General features: G+C 46.8%; 1 protein-coding gene across 2 annotated transcripts in view; it reads left to right on the top strand.

Annotated features, from left to right (window-relative positions):
• The window catches only part of LOC144685494 (ral guanine nucleotide dissociation stimulator-like), a 157,932-nt gene that overhangs the window by 45,082 nt on the left and 99,111 nt on the right, over positions 1-13,739 (top strand). Inside the window, exon 1 of one of the 2 annotated variants that reach the window (XM_078550069.1) lies at positions 11,606-11,789. The exons of the other annotated variant lie outside the window; for it this stretch is intronic. Coding sequence (XP_078406195.1) covers positions 11,706-11,789 — 84 coding nt within the window. The 5' untranslated portion in view covers positions 11,606-11,705. Of the gene's footprint in view, positions 1-11,605; positions 11,790-13,739 lie in introns of those variants that run through there. 2 annotated transcript variants of the gene reach the window in all.

The following is a 13,739-nucleotide window of genomic DNA, read 5'->3' on the forward strand; positions in this document are numbered from 1 at the left end:
CTTCCACCCTTCCCAACCCTGGTGATGTTCCTGCATTGTGGGTCATGCATCTTGGCCTTGGTCTCTCATTAGCCATTTTTAAAATAATGCACTCACAGCCTCCAAGTCTCAATGTCCCCTGCCCCTGCCCCCCAGCCCCCTCGCTCGTCCCTTCTTTGTGGGGCTTTAAGTGAGGCACTGCTTCATGTGATATTTTTGACTGAAAAGCAAAATCTTGCAGATGCTAGAAATCTGAAAATGCTGGAAATACTCAGCACCTGTGGAGAGAGGGACAGGGTTAACATTTCAGGTTGTGACCTTTCATGAGAACTGATTGTGAAGTTGCTGAAAAGAGGACACTTGCACGGGAAATATCTCAGTATGTCGACAGGCATTTAACTCATTCCAAACTCAGCAGGTAAGTGCAAACCAAGTGAGATTGACTTCCAACAGTATGAGATGGGACTTATAAACTGTACCAATGATGACGCGTACTGCATACCGAAATGGAGGGTGGAGGGGTGAGGGAGACTGTGGCCCAGATTTTTGGCACGGCAGAGGGCCTCTCCGTTGTGGCAAAAAATCTCAGAAATGGCAGAAATTTCTAAGTCCTGCCCCCGAGCCCAGCATTTCACACTATTGTGGGGGTGGCACTGGAGTTGGGCCGGGGCTCGGACATGCGCGATTCATGGAGGCAGCTGGCCATTTAAATCACTATCTGCCTCCACTGAAGTAAGACTTTGGAAGACCAGGAGTGTAGAATCTGGAGTATGCCGATTAGAACAGATGAAAGGAGGTCCGAACATGGTGGATTCTTAAGGATAGCCAGGGCAGGATAGGGTTCCGGGACACCTTTGGGAAAGGTAAGGCTTCTTTGGGCGAGGTAAGGCACCCTTTGGGATTGTTAAAAGTGAACATGATTTTACACACAAACTCATTGGAACTATCCAGCTGTCAAGGAGATGTCCAGCTGTCCAGGAACTGTCCAGTTATCCAGGAGATGTCCAGCTGTCAAGGAGATGTCCAGCTATCCAGGAACTGCCCAGCTGTCAGGGATATGTTGAGGAGCTGTCCAGTTGTCAAAGCTATCCATGAATTGTCAAAGCTGTCAAGGAACTGTCCAAGGATACTAGGTGAGTTGGCATGGAAGGGGTAAGGGAAAAGGGTGGTGGGGGCATGGGTGGGCACTAAGTTGGCATGGGGGTAATGGGCAATGGGGGGGTAGGTAGAGAGGCACTAAATTGGCATGGGGGCCATGGGGAGGTGGGTAGAGGCTAAGGAAATTGGCATAGGAGTGTGGGGGCCATGCAGGTAGGTGGGGGGGGGGCGTTGGTTGGCATGGATGGGGCACAGGAAGTGTATGGAGGGTGAGGTCTGGGGGAATGTTTTTTGTTTTGTTATTATTTTTATTTATTTAAACACAGTGCCGGAGCACAGAGGCAGGCTTCCGTGCCCAACAGCTTGTGAATTCAATCCGGAGTCGCCCGCCCCGACTCCTGTTTCAGCCCAAATCCCCACCCCCCCGCCCGAAAATCCCACCTGCGGGCAGCCATTTTTAAAACTCAGCTTCGCCAAGCTGGGAAAACATCTGGCTTGGCAAACCCGACCCGGGGACGGAAATCTGGGCCTGTTACTCTGTTATCATGGGATTGTCTCCAGATTCATCGGCTTCTTACTGTAGAAGAGATCTTGCAGGAGGCAATGGTCTTTGTTAAATAAAACATTTATTTACATGCTAACTATTTACAAAGGTTAACTAAGACTAACCTATAGCTGGAGCTGCCCTCTGAGATGCTACGCAGACACCCTCTCTCAGTGAGTCATGTCACTTTGACACATGCTCAGTATGCTCTTATTAGAGTTAACCTTCACTCCGCAGTTATCAATGAACGAACCTGAACAAAACAAGTGACAATGAACTTGAATATTGCTGAGGAGAGAGACATGTTGCCGAAGCTTTTCATCTTGCACTCACCAGGACAAACACAAGAATGCCAAATTTCAAACAGCCATAACAATTCACACTACAGGAATGTTGCCAGGCCGTGAAAATTGCAGGTATGAGGAAAGATTGGATAGGCTGGGGTTGTTTCCCTTGGTACTGAGGAGGCTGAGGGGTGACCTGCTTGAGGTGTGCAGGATTATGAGGGGTCTAGGTAGAGTAGACAGGGATGTCCTGTTTCTCCTAACTGAGGGGTCAGTTATCAAGAGGCACAAATTTAAGGTGATTGGTGGAAGGATTAGAGGGGACATGAGGAAAAACTTCTTCACCCAGAGGGTGGTGGGTGTCTGGAATTCACTGCCTGGTTTGGTGGTGGAGGCAGAAACCCTCAACTCATTTAAGAGGTACCTGGATCTGCACCTAAAGTGCTGTAGCTTGCAAGGCTACAGACCAGCTGCTGGAAGGTGGGGTTAGAATGGGCAGCTACTTTTTTATTTTTTATTTTTCGGCCGGCACCAGACACGGTGGGCTGAATGGCCTCATTCTGTGCCGTCACTTTTCTATGGTTCTGTGGCTGGCAGGTCAACTCTGGCAGAGGTGTTGCTATGAAGAAAGCAACGGGGAATTGTAGTATAAATTCTTGTGGTCGTTTGAAATTTGGCATTCTTGCATTTGTCCTGATTTGTGCAATATGAAAAGCTTCAGCAACATGTCTCTCTTTTCAGCAATAGTCAAGTGGCTGTGAGTTGATGTAAGAGGAGGGGAGGAACTGATAGATTGCAGTTTTGTTGACAATGGACCAGTGCCCATTCAGCTGCTGTCAATGGGAAGCAGAAGTAACAGAGTAAAGGTTCTTCAACTGACAGATTGGATCAGAACCACAGGGAATGTAAAAGACTTCAGTTCCCCTCTGAGAGAAGTTGGAGCAGGAAGGAGGGTTTCTATAGTTACCTAACAAAAAGCATTGAACAATAGCCATAACATTTTATTTTACAGCAGTCCTGATGAAACAGTGAGCCATCCGTGGGGTCCCGTGTTGGAATCAGCTCATCGAAACTTAGGGCAGAATTTAGCCCTTGTCGCGTGGGCTCGGCTGGGCGGGGGGGTGTGGGCGGGGCAGTCAGGAAGCCAATCGAGGCCGCACCGCGATTTCACGCTGGGTGGGCCAACTAAGGCCTGCCCAGCGTGAAACACGAGCGGGCGGGGCGAGGGCGAACTTTGCACATGCGCGCGAGTACGCGCTTGAGAATCTTGCTGAGGCACACAGAGCTGCCTCAAGGAGATTGAAGAGTTATCAAAAAAAAAACACGACCAATTATAAAATGTTATAAAACATGTCCCATGAGCAGGGACACGTTATTGATTCAATTTTAAAACTTTTATTTTATTTTTATTTGCTTTTGGAAACATCAGCCCGCCCGTGGATGAAGTTTCCTAAAAAGTGCAAAGGCCGCTTGGCCTATTCGCCTGCCCGCCAACTATAATTAATTGCTAGTTTAATGGCCTTAGTAGGCCTCTTAATGTAAGGTTGGATGGGCAGCAAAATAGGGACGTCAACTGAGACCTTAACAGGCCTTTTAATTGTCGGTGGGCGTGCTGCCGATTCCTGCAAAATACTGAAATGTCGCGCGATTGCGTGTTGACGTCAGGATGTACTCCCGACATCAGCGGGCGTCATTTTATGCTCGAGCAGATCGGGCACGTGCGCGCCCACCGATGTAAAAATTTTGCCCCTAATGTTGGTGCAGCCTCAGGTGGGTAAATGCATCGCGGTGGGTGAGGTAAACAAAGGTTCAGTTGTAGAGTTTCTGATCCAGTTGCTATACAGTGATCGCTGGGTCAGAATGGGTTAAGCTGGGGGATCATTTCCTTCCCTCCCCATAGCCAGCAGGCAATCGCTGCCAGGATTCGATAATTGCCAGTAGCTCATTACAGCATCATGTGGCAAACATACGACTGGGACAACATAGGGTCCATTACTCACCTCATTTAATTAATAAGGGGTGTAGTCGAGACACTGAAAGGCCATCAACCAGTCTAGACAAATTACCACCAGATATGAAACGATTGTGACATTTCTAGAGCACCTTATTACACCTCCCCCAGACAAAGAGGCCTCAAAGCACTTTACATGCAATGACTTACGTTGGCCACTGTTATATAGGCAAGCATTTGCACAGCAAGATCCTACTAATGGGCTTAAGTTGAATGACTGGGTTTTTAGCTAAATCGATTGTCAATTTTGCACCTGAGGTAGACAGGTTTTTGCTACCCACATGGATGAAGGGATATGGGGAAAAGGCGGCTGCAGTTCAGCCATAATCTCATTGACTGGCAGAACAGGCTTGAGGGGGTAAACGAGGGAAAGCCTTTCCCGCAGCGAGAGGTTAGGATCTGGAACGCACTGCCTGAACGTGTGATGGAGGCAGGCACAATCGGGGCTTTCGGAATGGAATTGGATAAGCACCCAAAGAGAGAAAATTTGCAGGATTACAGGGAAAGGGTCGGGGGGGTGGGGGGAGTGGTTTTTAGCCAATTTGCTCTTGCAGAGAGGCAGCATGGACCTGATGGGCCAAAAGGCCTTTTTCCATGCTGTAACCATTCTACGATTCTCCGTTCCTATGTTTAATTATGTTGGTTGAGGGAGGGCTATTGCCAAGGGAGGGGGCGGGAGGGTGCAAAAAAAAACCTGCCCTCCTCTTCAAGCCATGCTGGGGGGATCTTTCATCTGAATCCAAGGCTCAATCAAAGGATAATGGAGCGTTCCCTCAGTGCTGCACTGGAGTGGGCAGCCTGGATTTTGGACCCAGTGCATTGGGTGAGCCTTGAACCCATGGAATGTTGGAGAAGACAAAATACTACCAACAGGAGCAGCAGCCTTTGGGAACAGTGGTGGTGGTCGAGTTTCGATGGCGCTATCCCATAAACCTCATCTGAAAATGTGCAACTTCACTCAGCTGGTACAGCAGCGTTACAACTTTTCTCTTCCCCTTGTTGAAGGCTTGGCACTTGATGGCTTGTTAGAAAAAAGGAAAAATTCCTTTGCACCTTGAAAGAAAAGAAGAGATTTGCATTTGTGTAGCGCTCTTCACAACCAGCAGGCGCCTCAAAGCGCTTTACAGCCAATTAGGTACTTTTTTGATGTGTCGTCTCTGTTATAATGTAGCCATGATTTCGTTCACAGTGTAGGAGTGGCGAGACACTATTCCGCAATTGGGTTATTCCTTCACAATTGTGATTAATTCAGTGGCAAATGTGTTTATCATGATTCATATTTTTACTCAGGTGAAGGATCAAAACCCGCAAGAGGTCATCACCAGGGTTGGAAAGAGGAGTTAGGCAACAAACTTGTACTTTGTAAAAAGCTCAGAACATTTATACAAGGCAAAAGGTCAGGGTTATGTTTAAAGGCTTGCTGATTATAGGAGAGGAGAAGAGTGGTGGGTAAGTGGGGGCAGGTGGTGGTGGGGGGGCGGGGTGGTGGTGCAGTTCTGTGGTTTGAGGTCTTAGGAAAGAGTAAGGGTGGCTTTAAACTGCGAATTTCTTGTTGCTATGAGGAGTTGGTGGGGGAGTGGTTGAAGTTGCAATGTTAAAGTTGTGGCCTGACCAAACACAAACGGTGACATGAAATTCACCCGTGGAACTTGGTTTGACACCGCAGAATGAAACCTGGTTTAAAAGGTGCTGAAGGGGACTCCCCTCCCATCCGTCTCTCCCCTCCCACAAATACTCCACCTCCAGCAGCACTCAAGTGCAGAAACCTCTGCCCCAACTCTCCCTGAGAGAGGAGCTCATTCTTGAGCAACAATATTGGGAACATCAAGATAAACTGGGTACTGCCTGGTTTAAAGGCCATGTTGCAGCTACCTGCCTGAGATCCTTTGGGGTAAGGCTCCATGTTACAAGATTCAAACACATTGAGAATGCAGGGAGGAATCCAGCTGTGATTCAGTGGGTAGTACTCTCATCTCAGAAGTCAGAAGGTTGTGGGCTGAAGTCCCACTCCAGAGGCTTGAGCACATAATCTAGGCTGATACTCCAGTGCAGTGCTGAGGGAGCGCTGCACTGTTTGAGGTGCTGAGTTTTGGATGAGATGTTAAACTGAGGCCCTATCTGCCCCCTCTGGTGGTTGTAATATCCCATGGCAATATTTGAGAAGAAGAGGGGAGTTCTCACTGGTGTCCAGGTTAATATTTATCCCTCAACCAAAAACAGATTATATGGTTGTTATCACATTGCTGTTTGTGGGATCTTGCTATGTACAAATTGGCTGCTATGTTTCCTACATTACAGCAATGTCTACACTTCAGATGTATTCAATGTGCTTTGGGCCATCCTGGGGCCTTGAATGGTGTAAGTGCAAGTTCTTTCTTATAAAACAGTTTCATTGGTAGCTTGCTTCAAATACCACAAATGCATTTGACGAATTTATGTTCATTTAATAATGTCGCACCATAGAGCTTCAGTGCTATAAAACATGCTCATCCTATTAAAGTATCAAAATACACTGTCGCAAAATATTTTCTGTGTCTGATAATAGAGAAAGGTGGGGAACAAAGAACGCAAGGAATTCAGGAAAGGAAATGAAAGAAAAAAAACATATTTATATAGCGCCCTTCACCACCTCAGGACAAAGTGCCTCACAGCCAGTGAAGCAATTTTTAAAAAATATATAGTCACTGTCATAATGTAGGAAACATGGCTGCCAACTTGTACACAGCAAGATCCCACAAACAGCAATGTGCTATTTACTGAATCACCTGACTTTAGGCATTGGTTGATAGACGATTGTTGCCCACAGCGCCAAGCATAACTTCCCCGCTCTTCGAAGAAATAGTGCCATGGGAACTTTTACATCCACCTGGGAGGGCAGACGGGGCTTTAACATATCATCCCAATGATGGCACCTCCGACGGCGTAGCACTCTCTCAGTTCCGTGCTGGAGTGTCAGCCTGGACTTTTGTGCTCGAGTCTCTGGAGTGGGACTTGAACCCACAACCTTCTCTCACACAGGAGAGAATACTGTGTGCATTGTATACAGGAGAGAATACTGTACATAGCCAACCACGGCTGATAGCTGGAACCTCAGAATCAGATGTGAGGGACCACCAGACCCACAATTCAGGAATGAAGTTTTCTTTGCAGCTGCAAGAAGAGGCAGGGACATGAATTTATATATTTTTTTGCCTCAAGAAGCTTTGTTAATGTAAATGGTTGGCCCTGTAACCTCAGCAACCAAGGGGCAAAAGGGGCCGAAGATAATTTTCTTGAGTAGGCTGCTTTTGTTCTGCAGCAGCAGCAGCAGCTGAGGAATGTGCCTGAACCTTAACCTCTAAATCCTTCAGCCTGCAATAAGGAAATGAGGAAACAGGCGCTATCTGTCACAAACAATAGTGGCCCATTTTACATAGCAACTGTAAACAATTATCTGAATTGAATCTGCTGTTCATTTATAAAATCCTAAGACTGTTACCTCCATCGGAATCCATGGTATTTTAAAGGGGCAGTGTCTTCACTGAGTTTTAGGAAATGTTATACTTTTGAAAGGGGAGGCTCCAGGAAGCAGACTTAAGGCCACAATACAGCCTGCAGCACTTCATTTACCTTACAGATGCAGTACCTGCCACCATGTTCAGTCTTGTAAAACACCTCTTGCATATCTTTGGCCACATGTTTTGAAACTTTTGCAGTGGTGAATGAATGAATGAATGCAGGCGTACTTGCTTTCCGCACCACTCCACTGCTGACCTCAGCTGCCTATACTATTGACGCCAGAACCGAGAGGCTGTATGTAGCAGGAAAGACTGAACAAGCTTGAGGCCCTTTTCCCCAGGAGAGGGAAGGCCGAGGGGGTGACCTGTTGGAGCCTTTGAATTTATGAAAGGGTTTGATAGGGTGGACGTACGTTTCTACTTGTGGGGAGAGTCCAGAACCAGGAGCCGTAAGATGGTCACTAATAAATTTACTCATGAATTCAGGAGGAACTCCTTTACCCAGTGAGTGGTGAGAATATGGAACTCACTACCACAAGGAGTGGTTGAGGGTGGCATAAATCATGATAAAAGATGAAAAACATGAGGGAGAAGGATATGTTGGTAGGATGGAGGCTCTTTGGGAGCTTGGACACTGCTAGGCCAACCAAATAGCTTTTCCTGTGTTTCAAATGCTGTGTAATTCTATTGGGGTTGCCTACCCTCCTAGAATGGCCAGGAGTGCCCTGGAATCAGCATCAACCTCCCGGTGACCAAGGAAAGCCTTCCAGGAGATCTTAAAACATCATTTTACGTTGACACCATTGGGTGAGTTGAGCCAGTTGGCTCCACAAGTATCATAACCCCACCAAACCAGGAAGGAGAGTCCCCATGGTGCTGGCTGGGAAATGGAGAGTCTCTATCCCTGCATGGAGGAGAGTGGGGAACAGGGCAGTGAGCAGACTACAACTCCCAGAGCACACTGCAGCTGAGGGGGCGGGGTGCTGGGGGGGCAGAGCGGCAATGTCGCTCATGACTTGTCGAGTGAAACGCCAGAAGTTGAGGTGATGGGTGAGAGTAGCGGCTGGATACGGCTGTGATAGAGGGTAAATAGCTCAGTTGAGATTGAGCTTTCCTTGTTGCTGATGTCTCCAGTATCTCTCTTCCCCCACCCCGCCCCACCCCCCACAATTATTGTACATCGACAGGAGTAAGAGGAGATGGGGCAGGATTTGTATTTATGTATCTCTGTTTGTAGGCAACTCATAAACCTGGAACCCGCTCGCGCCACGCCACCGGGTTCCATGACGTCACTTCTGCCGACGTCTCCCAGAATCTGTCCAGCCAGAGTTGGCAACCCTAAATTCTCTTCAGTTATTCTGTTAGCTGAGAGGCTTCAGCATTAGTGGGCCTATGCCAAACCAAGATGGCCGCCTCGCCTGATCGGACTCTGTAAAACCAAAGAGAAACAAAATAAAGCCAAGAGAATGCTGAAAGTACACAACAGGCCTGCCACCTGTAAGAGAAGAGATATATTATAATCTCAGGTTCTCAGGGTGACACACAAAGGCTTAACCAATTGTTCACAGGTCCATGTTCCTGCCTGTACCAATCCAATGTGTTACAGGGTTCTTATCCAGGCCAGAGTAAACCATCCTATTCCCCTGAGCATTAGAACTTGTTTCTCCCAGCCAGATGAGGATGCAAGATGACATGTTGTCAATACTGCATTGAAAATGCCTTGGAGTAAGGGTGAATTGTATCGATAAACTCCATCGGCCTACCCATCCTCCACATATAGTTCGAGCCTGTATTTAAGTAAATCAGTCTGAAGACTATCCATCAATTATACTTTTATTTCTCAATTCTCTGACAGGTCTTTTTTAGGCAATGCCAATGGTTGCACTGTGTATTTAGTTGTATCATTGACCGCATTTAAAATGCCGGTCTGTGTGTGATTGTTAAGCATCTTACCTGCTCCAGTTATTTTTGCATTGCTGTTTCTCTGTCTTTTGTCCCTCTATCGCTTGTCTTTTTTCTCTTTGTTACACTAACTCTGGCCTTTTGTGCATCCCCCTACCCTCACCCTATCGTTGGCAACTGTGCCTTTGGCAGAGGCCCTGGGTCAGGATGACCCATAGACCCATTTAAAAAAAAGTAAGGACTTCCATTTATATAAGTGCCTTTTATGACCACAGGACATTCCAAAGCGCTTTTCAACTTGAAGTGTAGTCACTGTTGTAAAGTAGGAAACGCAAAAGCCACTGTGCGCACAGCAAGCTCCCACAAACAACTGTGTGACAATGATAATCTGTTTTAATGATGTTGATTGAGGGGTAAATATTGGCCAGGACGGTAGGGATAAATCAGTAGGGATAACCTGCTCTCCGAAATAGTGCCATTGGATCTTTCATGTCTGCTTGAGAGGGCAGACAGGGCCTCAGTTTAATGCCTCATCCAAAAGATGGCACTTCTGACAGTGCAGCACTCCCTCAGATATGCATCAGGTTTACCCAAAGACCCATGGACACTCCGCTCTCTTGGATGGACACAAAAATAGGTGGGAAGGCAAGTGGTGAGGTTGACACAAAGAGTCTACAGAGAGATATAGACAGGTTAAGTGAGTGGGCAAAAACTTGGCAGATGGAATATAATGTGGGAAAATGTGAGGTTATGCACTTTGGCAGGAAGAATAGAGGAGCTGAATATTACTTAAAAGGAGAAAGGCTGAAGAAAGCTGCAGTACAGGGATTTGGGGGTCCTCATGCATGAATCACAAAAAGCTAACATACAAGTTCAGCAGGAAATAGGGAAGGCAAATGGAATGTTGGACTTTATTTCAAAGGGAATGGAGTATAAAAATAGGGAAGTCTTGCTAAAACTATACAAGGCACTAGTTAGACCACACCTAGAATACTGTGAACAATTTTGATCCCCTTATCCAAGGAAAGATATATTGGCATTGGAGGCAGTCCAGAGAAGGTTGTGAGTTTTGCTGAGACTTGCTGAGTTTTTCCAGGTAATTCTGTTTTTGTTTTGTTTTGGATTTCCAGCATCCGCAGTAGCGTTTAGCTTTTTGTTTTTTTCACTAGGTTGATCCTGGGTATGGAGGGATTTTCTTATGGGGAGAGGTTGAGTAGGTTGGGCCTGTGCTCATTGGAGTTTAGAAGAATGAGAGGCGACCTTATTGAAACATATAAGATTCTCGGGGGGCTTGACAGGGTAGATGCTGAGAGGTTGTTTCCCCTTCCGGGACAGCCTAGGACCAGAGGTCATAATCTCAGAGTAAGAGGTCGCCCATTTAAAGCAGAGATGAGGAGGAATTTCTTCTCAGAGGGTAGTCAATCTGTAGAATTCTTTACTGCAGAGGGCTGCAGAGGCTGGGTTGTTAAGTATGTTCAAGGCTGAGATAGGCAGATTTTTAATCAGTAAGGGAATCGAGGGGCATGGGGAAAAGGCAGGAAAGTGGAGTTGAGGATTATCAGATCAGCCATGATCTCATTGAATGGCGGAGCAGACTCGATGGGCCGAATGGCCTACTTCTGCTCCTGTGTCTTATGGTCTTATATAAGATCCCATGGTACTACTTAGAAAAGAGCAGGGGGCATTCCGGCCTGTATTGATCCCACACCTAGCTTCTAAAGCGAAAGATTTGGTGATTATCACACTGCTCTATTTGGGAGCTTGCTGTGCACAGATTAGTTGTGTGCTTCCTACTTTACAACAGTCGCTACACTCCAAAAATACTTCACTGGCTGCAAAGTGCTTCGGGACATCCCGCGGCTGTGAAAAGTGCTTTGTGAATGCGGGTCTCTCTTTCCTTTATGTTAGCACATTTGTGGACAATTGTTTCAAGAAAAACGGAGCAACATTATCAGCTTTAACACAAATGTGACTAATCTGATCTCTCATTGATGGCAATCGCAGAGAGTATAGATGAGGCGCCGCAGCCAGTCCAGGGTGGGGATGAACTGTGCGGTGTGCACTGTGTTATGAGGCTAGAGTGTTAGTCGACAGGAAGATGCAAATGTGGGAGCATGTTGCAGCATGCAAAGGGAGGTCGATGATTGAGCCAGCTAAAAGCTGCAGCTTTCTTGAGGGCTGCAGTGAAGCAGGAGCCGAGAGGCAGGAAGCTTTGTTGCAGCATCCGCCAGGCTCAGTGCAAAATAGAAAGTGGGGGAATTTCCTCCTGTCAGTCAACTCTGTACTAAGGTCCCTGCACCGCTCAACGACAGGCGTGTTTGGAAACAACCATGTGAGGTGCCATTCCAAATTCAGTTGTTAGCAGCAGAAGAGAAGGGGGGGCGAAGGAAATGGAGACAAAATCGCTGTTCAGCCTTCAAACGGCACTCGCACAGCCCGTCAAAGTCTGCATGTTCGACCTGCTCGATGGTTTGGTAAGTCCCAATTCCCCTTTTGCCACAGGGTCGAAATTGACAGCCCGCCGTCCCTCCCAGCCCAGTTCACACTGGCCCTGACAGAGGAGAGAGAGTCCGTGTTTGGGAAGGATTCACCAGTGAGGCTTATTCAATACGTGTCTGGAACGAGGGGCGCTGAGAGCTGGAGGAGTGAACAGGACAGAACACACACAAAGAAGACAATCACATTCTGTTGAACCACAAATTTGCTTCACAATGCTTCCCCACTCCGTGGGCCCCTCTGTGTTTTGCATTTAAAATTGATTACCTTTTGCGGTCGAGAGAGAGAGAGAGAGAGAGTGACTTTCAACACCTAATTTTATCCTAGGGTATGGTGGGGCTGGGGATGGAACTACAACAACATTAAAGGAAGAATAACGTTATTAGCACATCCATCAATTATATTGTGTTAAGATTTTGATAACGCCTCTGGGAAACCACTTGGATGTTTCACCATGTTAAAGGTATTACACAAATAGTTATTAAGGGGATGTGGTGGCGGGGTTGTGGATTTGTACTTTTTTTTTAAGACTGCTGCCTTCATTTCTCAGTGGAAATACATTGAAAAGGGAACCACCCCTGCCGTCCATAGGAATGCTGCTACACCGCGCCTAGCCCCACTTTATAATCAGCAAGGAAGACTCAAACTTATGGCAGGGATGACAAGACAATTGTATCTTTAGGTTGACTAGACTAATGCCTGGAATGGGCGGGTTGCCTTATGAGGAAAGGTTGCTCAGGCTTGGCTTGTATCCACTGGAGTTTAGAAGAGTAAGAGGCGACTTGATTGAAACATATAGGGCGGAGGAGGCAGGAGGGGCCGAATGGCCTACTCTTGCACCTAATTCGTATGCTCGTGTGGTGGTGAGTCTCCTGCTGCTGTGGTTCCACCAAAATGGAATGGACCCACCCCCGGCCCCACCTCGCCTGGTGGACATTGGAGGTTGGGAAAAGAATCAGGAGTCACATACAGCATGGCAATGTCTCCTAGAGAGCTGCCTTAAGCCTAAGCTCCGGAATTTCCTCACTAAACCTTTCCATCTCCCTCTCCATCTCTCAACCGTTTCTTAAATCCTGTCTCTTTGACCAGGCTTTTGGTGAACTCTCCTAATGCCTCCTTAAGTGGCTAAACATCACAATTTTGTCTGATGATGCTCCTGTGAAGCAGCTTGGGATGTTCTACGATGTTAAAGGTGCTACGTAAATGCATGTTGTTGTTGTAGACAATCCATGCAGATTTTAAGCAAAAGAATCATGACTGGGCATTTCCTTGGGACAAGGTTTCTGTGCTAAAGTTATATCCGTGAGAGGAGCTCTAGGGAAATTAAGGGGAGATGTCAGTTGAATCACCAAAGAAAGGTGTGATGCAATGATAATAACATGCCTGTGTCACCCACTTGACCCTGCCCCAATGTAGTGTCTGAAGTGGAAGTGTTGTATTTGTTGTGTCCTATCTTCAGCCTCAAGGGCAATTAGGGTTGGGCAATAACCCCACCCACCCCGGTCAAAGAAGTTTAAAAAAGCTATGAAAGGATTTGCGGGCTGTTTAAGAGACTGTGACCTGAGCATCCCTCCTCTGGCATAATCGTCTTTGATATCAGCTGATAAGATGGTAAGTCCTATTTGATGGGAGGGTTTTATGAACTTCCACCATTCGTATGACAAGTATCACTCGCGCATGCCAAATGCCAGCAGCCTGCTGGCTGTCAACCCAGGACTGAGACAGGGCTTATTTGGGGGGATGCTAATGTTTACAGCACTGTTCAGGAAAGAGATGAAGTAGAAAACTACAGGCCAGTCAGCCAAATATCAGTAGAGGGGAAGTTATTTGGAAACCATTATCGAGGAGTAAATAAACTTTCATTTGGAATGGCAGGGGTTAATCAAGGAGCGCCAGGATGGATTTGTTAAAGGCAAATTGTGCCTGAA

The sequence above is a fragment of the Cetorhinus maximus genome, chromosome 10 (assembly GCF_964194155.1).
Source record: "Cetorhinus maximus chromosome 10, sCetMax3.hap1.1, whole genome shotgun sequence".
Classification (NCBI taxonomy): domain Eukaryota; kingdom Metazoa; phylum Chordata; class Chondrichthyes; order Lamniformes; family Cetorhinidae; genus Cetorhinus; species Cetorhinus maximus.